Genomic DNA, 14,539 nt, shown 5'->3' with positions numbered 1-14,539 from the left:
AACTTGGTGACCACTACACCACTGAGGCCGGTGGGGGGAAGCATCTATGTTATGTTTGCTTGTGTTTAATTCTAGAGCTGAGCAGACAGAGTGACTGGGATAACATTGTATCCTGTCACCGAGGCCTGAACGTTGTCACCACGTGGAGCTACCACAGGAGCACCATGGGACACTACTTCTTAAAACACCAACGATTCAACAAGGGTGCAGCTTTCAATGACAGCACAGCTCAGGTAAAAGTTTAGAAAAAACCCCAAACATATTAATTATACCCAGACCAGTTGGGGTACCGTGAGATAATAGCCTTACATATTACACTCATATATGTAGTATAGCAAAAAATTAAAAGGTATGTTTTGTATGTGTAAACATATACATATGGGGATAATATATCTGATAAAGTGTAACAATAGTAACAACTTTAAAAAGGAGAAAACTCAGATAATTTAGTATGTGTATCCATCCAGAGTTATGGAGAGAATATTAAATGAGTGGCTGTTAGATAAAATATGTCTTGCGAATTATCAAAATGTATTAAACATTAAAAAGTGTGTTAAAAACATTTGTCAATAAGTTACAAGATATCCTAACAAACATAAGTGTAGTATTCTGTTTTTTTTTACACAACTATAAAAACCAAGGGTTAAAAGAAATTTAAACATGTTTTCCTTCTGCCACTTCTTTTTGGCATGGTTGGGTCATAAGAAGGAATCCATATCAGTGGTGGACAGTTTGACTTTGACATCTAGGTGATCACCATGTATGTAACGTTGGATATCAGTGCTAGCTAGCTCTGGCACTCACCAAATTCACCAATAACAAATTTTAAAAACAATTGGCAAATTTTATTGTAATTTGGCGAAATAATTTCATGTAATAATTGATATTTTGTTAGTAAATAACTGTGTTTCAGCCATTTTTAAAAGTTTAATAGACAATTTGGCAAAATTCTCTGGTCGTCCAGAGCTAGCCATGGATATGGTCTTTTGATAACCTAAATCACAAACTGGTCTGTCAAATTAGAGTGTTAGAAAAGGTTGGGTCTAACTGGTCAGTAATACAGAGAAATGCAGGTTTACCTGTACTAAATGTTTTAACAACCTGCTATTTACTGCTATTAACACAAGATAAGATTTTTTTTTTTTTTTTTGGTGGTGATGATGGTGTAGAATGTTTGTATTTAGGATTACTTTCAGTCTTTAAATTTAGCATGAACATACATCAATAGGCATGGTCACAATTGTGTGACAGATATTGAACATGCAAGTAAATTTCACTGTGCTGATTTTAAATATGTTATCCATTATCAAAAACAAAATTATACAGATACAGATATATTCCCATTAAACTTGTATTTATAGTAATCATTGATTTAAATCTTACTTTTAAAAACTTTTGTGTTTTTTTGTTTTAAAGGTTGTAGACATCAGCAGTTGTGGGAACTATGTTATAATTGGCTACAGTTCTGGTCATGTGGACAAGTACAATCTTCAGTCAGGACAACTACGAGGCTCCTTCGGTGAACTGAAAGGTAGAGTAGAATCAATCTGGTGTTAATTGGTTTTCTTACACACCCGTTGGTGAGAACATCATGCGTTATTTTTAATAACTCATAGTTGTTTACACACGTACGTGTGTTAACAATTTCAAGACATATGACTGGCTGCTCTTTGCTGATGACCAGGTCACCAATGCCATACGTCCAATAAAAAAAACAGTGCGGTGGAAATCGATTACACTGTGACGTATAGTTAACCTGACAATCATGTGTCTGTGACGTTTAAATCAGCTACAAGTGCAAAGTCTGTAAATAACTTTTAGTTGAAAAGATGTTAAAATTTGCTTAAAACCTGGTTTTTGAGGATATGTAAGAAATAGTATAATACATTCGTGTCTATTAGATACCATTTATTTCGCAACTTGTTGTTTAAAAACGTATTAAACTCGCTTTCGCTTGTTAGATACATTTTAAAACAACTTGTTGTGAGATAAATGGTAAGTGTGAGGGGTGGTAGTATATATGTCTGTGGCGTTTATGTCGATTGATACACTGCAGGTAGGAGTTTTAGCCACATATGTTACTATTGTTGTCTATGGGATTTGATTTGGTAGTATACACCCTAATATATTGATCTATAAAACATATGTGACTGCAGTGGAATCATGGCCTTAGTCTTTGCTGATTCAGCAATGTATTGGAGTGCAGTTAAAAACCCTCACTTGTTCTATTTCAGCCCACGATTGCCCGGTACGAGGTGTTGCTATAGATGGATTGAATCAACTTGCCATAACAGCCGGTGCTGATGGAAGTGTCAAGTTTTGGAAGTTTAAACAGAAAGTCTTGCTCAATTCATTGCAGCTGAAAATGTATATATCACAGATTGTTCTTCACAGGGAAAGGTATGCAGAATATATTCAAATGTTTTGTACATAATTCTAGATAGTTTTACATAGCTTTGCATTGTTTTAGTTCAGAAGTTTTAAAATATAAAGTCATTGACATGAGGCTAGCCCCACATAATAATACATATGGAAGTATTAATTAACTGTACTTTGCTCTTCTTGCCCACTGCAATGAACAGGCTAGCTTTTATATGGGGCTAGATGATTTCTAAATATGACTGTTATAGGTGCTCATGTGTTATGAGGACTGACAATAAACCTTCATGTTTTACCAGAAGTTTCGTGAAATACTTGTCAGTGAAATATTAAAGTATAAAAGGCTTATTCCAGTATTGTCTCTCCTGATATACTTCTATGTATGATAGACTAAATAACTAATGATTTCAACTAAATAATGTTTTGTTTTCTATCAGTGCCATGTTGGCTGTGTCGCTGGATGATTTCACGATTTCCATTGTGGATATTGACACTCGGAGAGTGGTGCGGAATTTCTCTGGCCACCTAAACCAAGTCACGGATATGGTAATATTTTTGGTTTTATCTTCACATTTCAATGTAAAATCTTTCAACTATGTACTTGTATATATGAAATGATATATGCCCTAAAATCAGAGCCAATATCACTTATGTTACTATATACAAGTGGTAGGAATTAGTTAGTTATAGTCAATTTGCATCTAATTATACAACTGGTTAGTATGTAGTATGTATATATATATATATATATATATATATATATATATATATATATATATATATATATATATATATATATATATACTAACCATATATACAAGCACAAACCCACATGATTTATGATTTAGACTAGATATTGTAAAACCCAACCAACGAATTTTTTCATATTAATCAGTCCTCTAACACCACTACATTATACTGTATTAAATTGTCTAATTCACATTTCTAGCATTGTACAGAAATACAGAAATAAAAACCAGTAGACTCCCTTTGGTAGCTTGTATAGATTATTTGTTCTTGCAATTTTCTTTTACATTTAAGTATTTTGGAATATTACAAGGACTGATCTTAAACTTTTTTTTTTTTTTATCTTAAAAAATTTATTTTGAAAAACAAAAAAAAGCCACGTTGTTTCTACGGATTAATTGTGTTTGTTTTAGACATTCAGCTCAGATTCTAGGTGGTTGATCTCTGCAGCTATGGACTCTTCAATTAGAACTTGGGATCTGCCGTCTGGAAAGTAAGTGCTAACTGAAAAATTATTTTAAATTATAGGCTACACTCACCAATAATTATGTTAATTCACATATCAGTTTGAATTTTGTAGCAGTTCTGTTAAGACTTGGAAAATGGGCATCATACTGGTTTTGGAAATCTTGAAAAGTCATGGAATTTTGAGTTGGGTTATGAAAAATTAATATTCACAGACTTTTATTATATAGATTGTGTAATTAAAACATACTGCCAAGTACAATTGTAACACTGTATAAAAATCAGTTCTATATTTATCCCTTTTATGGCTTGACATGTACCTGCTTCCCTTAATTACATAATACTGACCTTATTTGTGCCTACTGTTGTCTCTTGCTTTACTTAGTTTACCAGGTTTCATACACTTTGGTATTATTATTAAAAAAAAAAGATGACTTTCAAACTTTTTAAGGGTATTTTTCATTACCTTGCTTAGGACTTTCAAGAATTTTTTTTGCAATCACTAAGATAGTCTAATAATATTACAATCTTTCAATGCAAATTTTCGAGTTCTTCTTGCGTAATTTACATGGGAAATAAAATTAACTATCAACCAATTCAAACATTTCTAAATCTACATGCATTTTGAAACAGCTTATTAATAGTACACAGTCACCACTGAGTGTAAATATCTGTCACATTGTCTTTCCATTACTGCATTTGATTTTTCTTTCTGTCCTGTTAATGGGAAAGTGTGTATAAAAAAAATCCCTTGCTGTTAATGAAAAATTATTATTTCAACTTATTTTCATGCTTATATCCAATTAAGGTTCAAGCACGCTGTCCTGGGCACACACCTCAGCTATCTGTCCAGGACAGTAGGTTAGTTGGTTAGTGTGAGAGAAGAGGGTGTAGTGGCCTTACATCCACCCATTGAGCCCTTAAGAACTCACTCTGGGTGGAGTCGGTACCAGGCTGCGAACCCTGTACCTACCAGCCTGTAGTCTAATGGCTTAAACACTGCACCACTGAGGCCGGTTAATGGAAAAATGTAGTATCCTGTGAAGGTTATGAGTCGGAATAATCAAATAGTTGACATCCTATAGACAGTGATTAATCAATGAATGTGATCTAGAAGTGTCATTAAACAAAACAAAACACATGATTTTTTTTTTTCTTACAGACTGATAGATTGTTTTCTGGTGGACAAAGCCGTATCTTCCTTGAGCATGTCTCCGACGGGAGATTTCCTGGTGACGGCCCATGTTGATGATGTCGGCGTGTATCTGTGGTCCAACATGACGCTGTATTCCTTTGTGTCACTCAGTCCCTTACCAGCCAACTTTGAACCAAAACTACTTGATCTGCCATCTACGTATTACAGTCATACTGGTACATTTCAATTTTTACTGTTTTTATTAGTTCATTACCTGTCCAACTGGAGAGGGGACTATAGGTTTCGTCTCGGTCCTTCTGTCTGTCCCACTTAGTTTTCCAGATGTTTTATTCACAGTATTGAGCTGAAATTTTGTTTATAGCTTTATCATATACCATGACAGATCAAGTTTGACTTTCATAATAATTTACCCATTTTTGACAGATATATGACCTTTGGACTTAAGAGTTGCGAAAATTTGTTTTCCAAACTTTTGTTTGTTTGTCATGTCTGAAGATATTGAGATGGAATTTTGTCTATTAGCTTTATCATGTACAGTTCAACTTTCATGGCGATTTACCCATTTTTCACAGTTATGCCCCTTGAACTTAGGAGATAAGAAAATGTGTTGGGCTTGGAATGGGACAAGTACTCCTTTAGGCGTACTCTCTGAATGCTTCTTTTAATTGGGTGCTGTTTGGAGCAATATTCAAGGAAGGAATGGTTTGGGAATTTTTAAATAACCAAGCATTGATCTATATTAAAATGTGATCAAGCTACTTGACTACAGAGATCTGGGATCTAATTCACAAAGCTCTCTTAAACTCACATTTATAAACAATTTAGTGAATTAGTCTCCAGCTTAACATTTTCTCTCTTAATTATTTCTAGTGGATATTTTAAAAATGTTTGTAGTTGCTAAACAAATTTGACTATCTGTATGATTTGAATGAATTTGTTATGTTGTGTAAGATTGAAAAAAGGAATATTGATAGAAAAATCTGTCTCGGTTGAAGAGACAAGGACTAGAATGTGGAGGTGGACAGCAAAAGAAGTTGAAAGATAGGAGTTACCAGATCTGGAAGAAATGAGATGAAAATCAAAGGAGAGAAAGGAAAGGGGCCAGTTGGATTAACAAAAAAACAAAAAACAAAATTGTGTTTTTAAATCTGTAATATTAAAAACAAGACAACTGGTAGATTGTTTCTTTTATAAATTATTAACATTTCATATTTTGAATGTTATTTGACAGATCAAGATGAAGATTCCCAAGATGTTACAGACTATGAGAAATCCAAGTTCAAGTCACCGAGTCAGATTTCTGATGAGCTCGTCACTTTGTCGCTTCTACCCAACTCAAGATGGAAGAATCTTTTGAACTTGGACGTTATCAGGGTACTGAGTTATATAGTGTATCTTTTTTACCATTTGTCTTTCCTTATTGGCAGGACAGGACATAGCCTGATAGTAAAGAGCTTGCCTGATCCACGATCAATTTAGAATCGATCCCTGTCAGTGGGCCTATTGTGCTATTTTTCGTTCCCGCCAGTACTTCATGACTGGTGTAAAGGATCCCTTGTTGCTAATGAGAAAGAGTAGCCCATTGAGTGGTGTTATCAGGTTTCCCCTCTCATTATCTGTGTGGTCCTTAACAGTATGTCTGACACCATATAGCCTTAATTAAAATGTGTTGAGTGTACGTCATTAAATAAAATATTTCTTCTTTCCTTATTGCCTGAAATTAATGATGAAATGATAACCCATTTACCAGGCATTTGGTACAATCATGGGTTGGACCTCGCAAACCAGTATGATGATCGATGATCTTAGAGCTTGGTGCATGTACAAACATTTCTTTTCGGTTTCCACGCTAATGCTTATGCATAGCTTCTGTATTCTGACTTAGTGGACTTGGTTTGAGTTTGGAATCTTCCTTCTCCTAGGAGAGTTTCCTTACTAGGATTCTGAGCCTCTCCAGCACAGTTTGGATTTTGGAGTTTGCTTCTCCTAGACAGTTGTCTTTCTTGATTCACGTCCTCTGTCCGTTCAATATTAGTCTAGTCTCTACCCTTTGACCAGTCCAGCTTGGGTGACTCTACCAGGAGCTGATGCTCCAGCTGGCTTAGCTCTCCGAGTCACTGAGACATGCAGGCTACCTCGCCGTGTCAAGGAATGGACCATGAACCAGTATGATTTAACTGATTATCTCAAGGGCTTTTTTCCACATTAATATAATTGTAAGTTACTCTAAGTTTGCACTATTTGTAGTTTTCTGAAATCATGTATCACAACTTTAAATACAATTTGTGTTTCAGTTTATCATATGCTACTGTCTATATTTTCCAAGTTTAGAAATGTGCTGAGGTATCAGTAACAAATATTCCTTTCTTTTCCTTTCATAAGCATTAACTTGTGAGTTATAAAATACAGTGAAACTCTTCTAAACCAGATACTGACAGTACTTTGTAAAAAGTCTGCTTTTAAGGGGTATCCTGTTTAGAGAGGTTCTGTTCTGTATGAATATTTAAAGAAAGGACTGAAAAAGGTTTGTTTTAGAGAATTCCAATTTATTGGTTTTAAGGGATGTTCTGTTTAGAGAGGTTCTGTTCTGTAGGAATAAAAGGACTGAAAAAGGTCCAGTTTTAAGGGAATTCCAACTTATTGAGGATTTGCTTTTGAGGAATATCACTGTACTGTGCAAATTAACCTTTTATGTATAAGATTCTTATTCAGCTAATATTTATTAACATTTGCTTAAATTCAGAGCCGTAACAAGCCAAAGGAGCCACCAAAAGCACCAAAGGCAGCCCCATTCTTCCTTCCAACCATTGCAGGTCTGCAGCCGAGGTTTGCGGCTCCAGAAGATGATAGTGACAGGACTGAGGTAATTCCATATTGTCAGTGTTATTAGGTACTGGGGAAAAATCCATCCCATTAGGCATCACAGGACGTACGATGGAGACAGGACAGGATCTATCTCAGTGAGTAGAGTGCTTGGGTTGTAAGATTAAAAACCCTTGGTGGACACATTGGGCTTTTTTTCCTATCCCAACCAGTGCTCCACAGTCAGTATATCAAAGATTGTCCTGTGTGAAAGTGCTAATGAAAAGATGTAGTAAGACTGTAAGTTTACTGTGTATGTTAAGCGAACAGCTTTATTGGTACCATCATTTTCTATAACATTACATTCATTTAATGTTAGGCACAAAGACCAGTCTAGCAAACAACCGTGATCACTTGTCCTTCTGAACTTGATTCTGTTTACAGAAATGAAAACTGATGAATTAACAAATTTTATAAAGAGATTACATTAGGTTATTCTCGGTTTGAAAGAAAAAAGGAAAAAGGATCTTTTGAAGACAAAACATTCATAGTATGAATGAAAACAAGATACAATAACTATACCTATTTGTTTCTTTTTAACTACCAATAATTCCCTTCTTCAAGAATTATAATAAGTGGGAATTACTTTCTCTGGCAAATATTATTTCATGGCTCATTTTTGCATTAGCCTATTTTCAGATATAGTGTTTCCTTAAAAATTATTAAAATGTGGTTAATTTAAGGAAAATTTTATTAGCCACTTTGTATAAGAATTATCAATTGACTAATTGTGCAATGTACAGGTAAGCCCTGCATTTAATTTAATTAAACTGTTTGTGTGTTTTTGTGTGTGTGCATGCGTACGTGTGTGTGAGAGCCATAAACTGAGAGAATTTTGGCTTACTTGGCAATGCACAGGGAGAGCCATGCATTTAATTTTGAATTCTTTGTGTATTTGTCTGTGTACATGCGTGTAAGAGAAAGAGACTGAGAGACTGAGAGTGACAACAATTCTACCCCATGTAATGATATATTACATTGCAGGTGAAGAAGTCGCATGTGATAACTGCCAGACTACAGCCACTCTCTGAACTGGGCAGATTATTACAGGAGTGTGGGGCTTCAGGTCAATGTAAGTACATTTATTAAAACATTTCATTCATTTGTTTAAATCCTCAAAAATGGCCTGTCAACAATTGAGAAAGAAACTGCATCAGTATAAATGTTTTGCGATATATAAATGGCCCAATGAAAATATTCCACTCTTTACTTCAAGGGGTTGGAAAAGAAAAGTAATTCTTCGTAAAATATAGGATTTAAACAACATGTTACATGATCTGGCTTTTGATTGTAGATGCATGGGTCGGCTCTGTTGTTGGACCATATTTATTGGAGCTAGTTCCCTCCCTTTGAACATTGACTTAACCTAGCAGTCAATTCAGGAACAAAACAAAGAAAAGGGTTACTATTTCTAATATCCCCAAATAAATCACTTACATACCACCAACTTGGTGAATACACTGATTGGGTGAAATGGTGGAATAGTTGGTTAGAGCTATCACTGACAAAGTGGGGTTTGGGTTTGCATAGCAAAATGAGTACATTTGTACACTTGCAAAAATATTGATAATAATTGTAAGATATTAATTATTAAACAAGATTCCATTTCATATTATGTTTGTCCTGAGTGAAATAATTTTCAGATGTTACGAGCAGAGCCTTGACAAATAACGATTGACGTAGACTCAGTTGATATTTTCTATATTAAAAAAATACTCGTGACGAATCCTCTATGTAAGATCAGCTTCCCTTGGTGGAATAATATTATCCCCCCAGTTCTACTCAGTCAGTGAGTCCATGATTGGTATTTCTCAAACGCAGTTGAATAAGTGTGAAGAGAGTATTCTATTCTTCTAACTGGAAGATCTAAATTAATGTCACCGTTTTTTGTCTATGCTGGTATATAAATAAAAACCCAGTGAAATTGTGTATAGAAAACCCCATTTTGTTAACTAGAAGATGTCAATAGCCCAACATAATGTCCATGACAAAATCAGTCAGGACTCCATGACATAAGCATACAAGACGGGGGAGCAGGGGCAACTGTCCCCCTACTTCTGGAGCAAAACGTCAAATTCGGGCAAAAATTATACAGATATTCGGGCAAAATGTGATAAACTGAAGCCTTTTTACCATGTATTTCCATCATTCTACCCTCTAAATTAGTTGTAATCCATGTAAAAATGCGTAGTGGTTCATTTGCAACCCTATATAGCTTTTTGGTAGTAATGCTAATATGAATAAATGTTGATATCCATATTCATGCATTTTCGTTTAATTCAGGCAAAAGTCAGCCTGCCCCCCCCCCCCCCCCCCCCCCCCCCCTTACAAAAATGAGAGCCTGTACGCCTATGCTCCATGTTGATAACACAGGGCTTCTAGAATGTGTACAAAATCCACTAGCCATGGGATCAGTGATTTAAAAAATTTACTAGCCACGATTAAAAATTTACTAGCCCACTTTACTTACTACAATTTTACTAATAGTATTAGTAATAATCAGATATGTGACCTAAATACGGAACTAGTGATTAAAAACACTAAGATTGGGGGCAGGATATTCATATTTACCAAATGCAGCATTTGACAACTTTTTTTCACAAGCCGTCAGGCATGGAAATAGTAGTTATTTACTAGCCCAACAATGAATATCACTAGCCATTGGAGTGGGGCTACCATGATCTAGAAGCCCTGAATAACAGAACATCTCAAATGACAACATGATGTGTACCGTTTTATTTTGTGATGTTTCAGTTGCTCCCGTTTTGTCGAGGTTAAAAGAGCTGGGTCCGTCTGCGATAGACCTGGAGATGCGATCTCTGTCACCAGAAGGCGGTGGAAGCATTGAGTTGATGGATCACTTCATGAACTTCATCAAATACGTCTTGTCAACAAACAACAACTTTGAGCTGGCCCAGGCGTACTTAGGACTGTTTTTGAAGGTAATACAAATTACATATTCTCAGTTACTAGTATTGATTTATTATAAGGAACTAATATAAATGTTTTAGTATTTCTAAATGATAATTTTACTTTTAAACAGATGTACATTCATTGCTCAAACAGATACATATATATATATTCATACATCAGTACAGACAGACAGAGAGACAGACATACATACATACATACATTGGCAAGCCTCATCCTAGGTCGAAATTTCCACCTACTCAGGTGTACTTTTCTGTCCAACATCACAGCATATGATGGAGTCTTATAATCTTGTTCTGTTACAGATCAAGTTGGACTTAAATGGCAATTTACCCATTGTTCACAGAGTTATCACCCTTGAATTTAGGCCCGGTAGGGGACATGTATTGCTATAGCAGTACCCTCAGAATGCTTGTAATTATTATTAGTTTTCCTAATCATAGGTAAAGAGAATATTAAAGTAGTTGTGACTCTAGTTTTAAAATAGAGGGCGAGATGTAGCCTAGTGGTAAAGCACTCGCTTGATGCGCGGTCGGTTTAGGATCGATCCCCGTCAGTGGGCCCATTGGGCTATTTCTCGCTCCAGCCAGTGCCACACGACTGGTACATCAAAGGCCGTGGTATGTGCTATCTTGTCTGTGGGATGGTGCATATAAAAGACCCCTTGCTGCTAATTGAAAAGAGTAGCTCATGAAGTGGCTGGAGCCAAATTTACAAAAGATAGTCATCACGTGTTTATTTTAGATGCCATACAAAATAACTCTTTTGTGAGTATACCTAAACCTGCGTCTGTCATAAATTACTGAATACACACAGCTGTTTTTGGAAAGTTTCAAGTGACTAGTCTATTTACCTTTCGTAAATTCAGAAGCAATTACATACAAAAACTGAAAAAAGTGAAATTAATATTTTACAAAAAGCCTGAAGTAACTTGTATAGTGCAAACGTAGAAATATAACAGATAGTTGGACTTGTTTTTATATTTTTCCAGCTACACACAGACCTCATAGCAAGCGAAGCTAGTCTCACAGAAGAGGTTATGAAACTTGCTGAGACCCACTCTGAAACCTGGAACAAACTACAGACCATGTTCTTGCAATCACTCTGCATTGTTACATATCTGAGGAGCGCCACCGTTTGACTTTTTTAAATAAATCAATATTTGCAGTTTTTATGTTGTGTCACTCACTAGTAATTAGTGATGTTTCCATTAATCGCATTCATTATGCATTAGGCACATGCTTGAATCATTTAACCAATTAATTGAGTACCGGTTTCATAATCAAGTACAATGGAGGCATGGGATTTTTAATCCAGATACCGACTCCAAACCCTGAGTGAAAGGCTCAGTGGGTAGGTGTAAACGACTTGCACCGACCAGTGATCCATAACTGGTTCAACAAAGGCCATGGTTTGTGCTATCCTGTCTGTGGGAAGCACAAATAAAAGATCCCTTGCTGCTAATCGGAAAGAGTAGCCCATGTAGTGGCGACAGCGGGTTTCCTCTCAAAATCTGTATGGTCCTTAACCATATGTCTGACACCATATAACCGTAAATAAAATGTGTTGAGTGCATCGTTAAATAAAAACATTTCTTTTTTTCTAATTTCTCTGGTGGTGTCGTTAAACAAAACAAAATTTTAATTTAATTCTGGAATTGACACTGACAACTTCTGATGTATTCCATGTAGAATCCGTTATTCTATATATCGATGGAGGTCAGATTAAAATTCAAAATATAGTCCATTGTATGCCAAAATTCTGCATATAGCAGAACAACAATGTAAAGAAAACTATTATCAACACTACATTGAAAGACTCTTAAAATGTTATGGCAGTGTACAGTATGGGAAGCTATTCCTGTAACAGTTGTACAAGCCGAAAATTACAGGATGGGAAAATGTGGGTTTTCAAAAAGTAATTGGGGTATAGTGATGTAGTTGGACAAAAAGGTCACTTTTCGGAGATTGGGGTAATTTTGTTTTACCTTGATAGGTATATTACTTATATCTGGATTTGAATCTAAAACATTGATTTAACAATACACAGTGGTGGATCCAGAAAATCCATTTAGGGGTGCCCCAATGACATGAGGCGGAATGCCAATGGAACTTTAGGAGAGGTTTGGAGGGGATAGTAAAAAAAATGAAAATTAATATATAATACAATTATAACTGGTGCAAAATTTAGGGGGCCCTGGGCTCTTGGAGCCCCCGGCTCTTGGGGGCCCCCCTTAGATCCACCTCTGATACAGGTCCCTAACCTCTTGATCAAACATAACATTAATTTCCATATCAACCGTTGGCAAGGATGGACCTATTATCGGTATTATAAATTTGTTTTGAAAACTGCAAGAGCTTTGCATTGATGTTTTAAGTCACCTTGGTAACATCAACTTACAATACAGTAGTCTAAGCAAATTATCATACGATCCAAAACAAATGACAACAGAATGTTTCTGAGCTTGTTTTATAATCGTTAAATATTTCTTAGTAACAAAGTACAGAAAAATTAAAAGATATATAATGATGTTGGGTATTCTCTCTCCCTCTGTCTCTCTGTCTCTCTTTCTCTCTCTCTCTCTCTCCCTCCTTCCTCTCTCTGTCTCTTCCTCCTCTCTCTGTCTCTCTCTCCCTCCTCTCTCTCTCTCCCTATTTTGTTGTGGTGGGCCATTGTCCACTTTCTACAAAAAGTAGTTATTGTTTTGCAACTGCCATATTTGTATAAAAAACCAGGGTTATTGTATGTGTTTTTGTTTCTTTGTCCATGTGTGTGTGTGTGTATATATATATATATATATATATAAATATATGTGTATATATATGTAGGTATATATATATATATATATATATATATATATATATATATATATATATATATATATATATATATATATATGTAGGTATATATATATATATATATATATATATATATATATATATAAAAGATAGATATAGATACATGTATATGTGTATGTATATATATATATATATATAGACAGATATAGATACAGATAACCTCAGCATTACCCCGGGGTTGTTATTTGAATATGGGGGGTACCTATGGACTGGAAAATGGGCTTGGGGGCATTGATTAATTTAGTGTGGTCAATACACGGAAGACAAGCTAAAACATTAAATCATCTGTCGTAGTTTGCGAAGTACTAAAGTGTCCTTTGGTAAAAGAAAAATTAAAATTATTTTGCTGGGTTCGCAGCCTCGTTGATATTGAGGTTTTGAAAAGGAAAACCCAGCTGCCAGGGCTGGTGTTTCCCACAGTGATTTCAATATTTTAAGACGGTCCTTGGAGAGTGGCAGTCTTCTTACAGGCGGTGCAGAAAGGTTGGAGTGATCTTGTGTTGTGCTTGCATCGTTTAACACTGTTACATACTAAAATGTAACAACACCACTAGAGCATATGTCAAACATTTGGTAATTTTCACATACGGTCTTAGAGAGAAAACCAGCTACATTTTTTCCCCCATTAATAGCAAGTTATCTTTTATATGCACCATCCCACAGACAGGATAACACCTACTACGGCATTTGATATACCAGTCGTAGTGTACTGGCTGGAACGAGAAATAGGTCAATGGGTCTTAGCGATGAAGATCGATCCCAGCGAGCTCTTTACCACTGGGCTACGTCCCGCCTCTACTTAAAAATAAAGCAAATTTTACGTAGGCGCAATTCATTATTGTCTCACAATTTACAGTAACATACTGTAACATTTAACATTAGGGGTAAGGTGATATTAACTGTTTACAGGTTAATAACTTCAGGGAAATGATCAACGTTTTGCAGTATGATGTTTAACAATCTATTTACACGAAACACTGGAATTTAGAAGACTGGTACATGGTACATTATTCTGTCTTAATTTTTCTTTTTCCTTCTTTTTATTATTATTTTTAATTTATTATTATTATTATTTTAATGACCTCTATTTTAGACTTTTAACTAGGAAGGGCCTTACTGGGTCATTCACAAAATTAATTCC

The 14,539-nt window shown here is 35.3% G+C and overlaps 1 protein-coding gene across 4 annotated transcripts in view; it reads left to right on the top strand.

Moving 5' to 3' along the window:
- LOC121375579 (WD repeat-containing protein 36-like) overlaps positions 1-11,707 on the top strand; it is a 38,939-nt gene extending 27,232 nt beyond the window's left edge. For all 4 annotated transcript variants that reach the window (XM_041503102.1, XM_041503101.1, XM_041503100.1 and 1 more), the window contains 11 exons: positions 76-233; positions 1,417-1,531; positions 2,235-2,400; positions 2,817-2,925; positions 3,540-3,619; positions 4,754-4,962; positions 5,979-6,121; positions 7,491-7,610; positions 8,594-8,681; positions 10,364-10,551; positions 11,532-11,707. In XM_041503102.1, the coding sequence (XP_041359036.1) occupies positions 76-233; positions 1,417-1,531; positions 2,235-2,400; positions 2,817-2,925; positions 3,540-3,619; positions 4,754-4,962; positions 5,979-6,121; positions 7,491-7,610; positions 8,594-8,681; positions 10,364-10,551; positions 11,532-11,681 (1,526 nt within the window). In that variant the 3' untranslated portion in view covers positions 11,682-11,707. The remainder of the gene's footprint in view (positions 1-75; positions 234-1,416; positions 1,532-2,234; positions 2,401-2,816; positions 2,926-3,539; positions 3,620-4,753; positions 4,963-5,978; positions 6,122-7,490; positions 7,611-8,593; positions 8,682-10,363; positions 10,552-11,531) is intronic.
- Positions 11,708-14,539: the final 2,832 nt, after the last annotated feature.

The sequence above is a fragment of the Gigantopelta aegis genome, chromosome 6, assembly GCF_016097555.1.
Source record: "Gigantopelta aegis isolate Gae_Host chromosome 6, Gae_host_genome, whole genome shotgun sequence".
NCBI lineage: Eukaryota > Metazoa > Mollusca > Gastropoda > Neomphalida > Peltospiridae > Gigantopelta > Gigantopelta aegis.
This window is presented reverse-complemented; position numbering and strand designations above follow the sequence as displayed.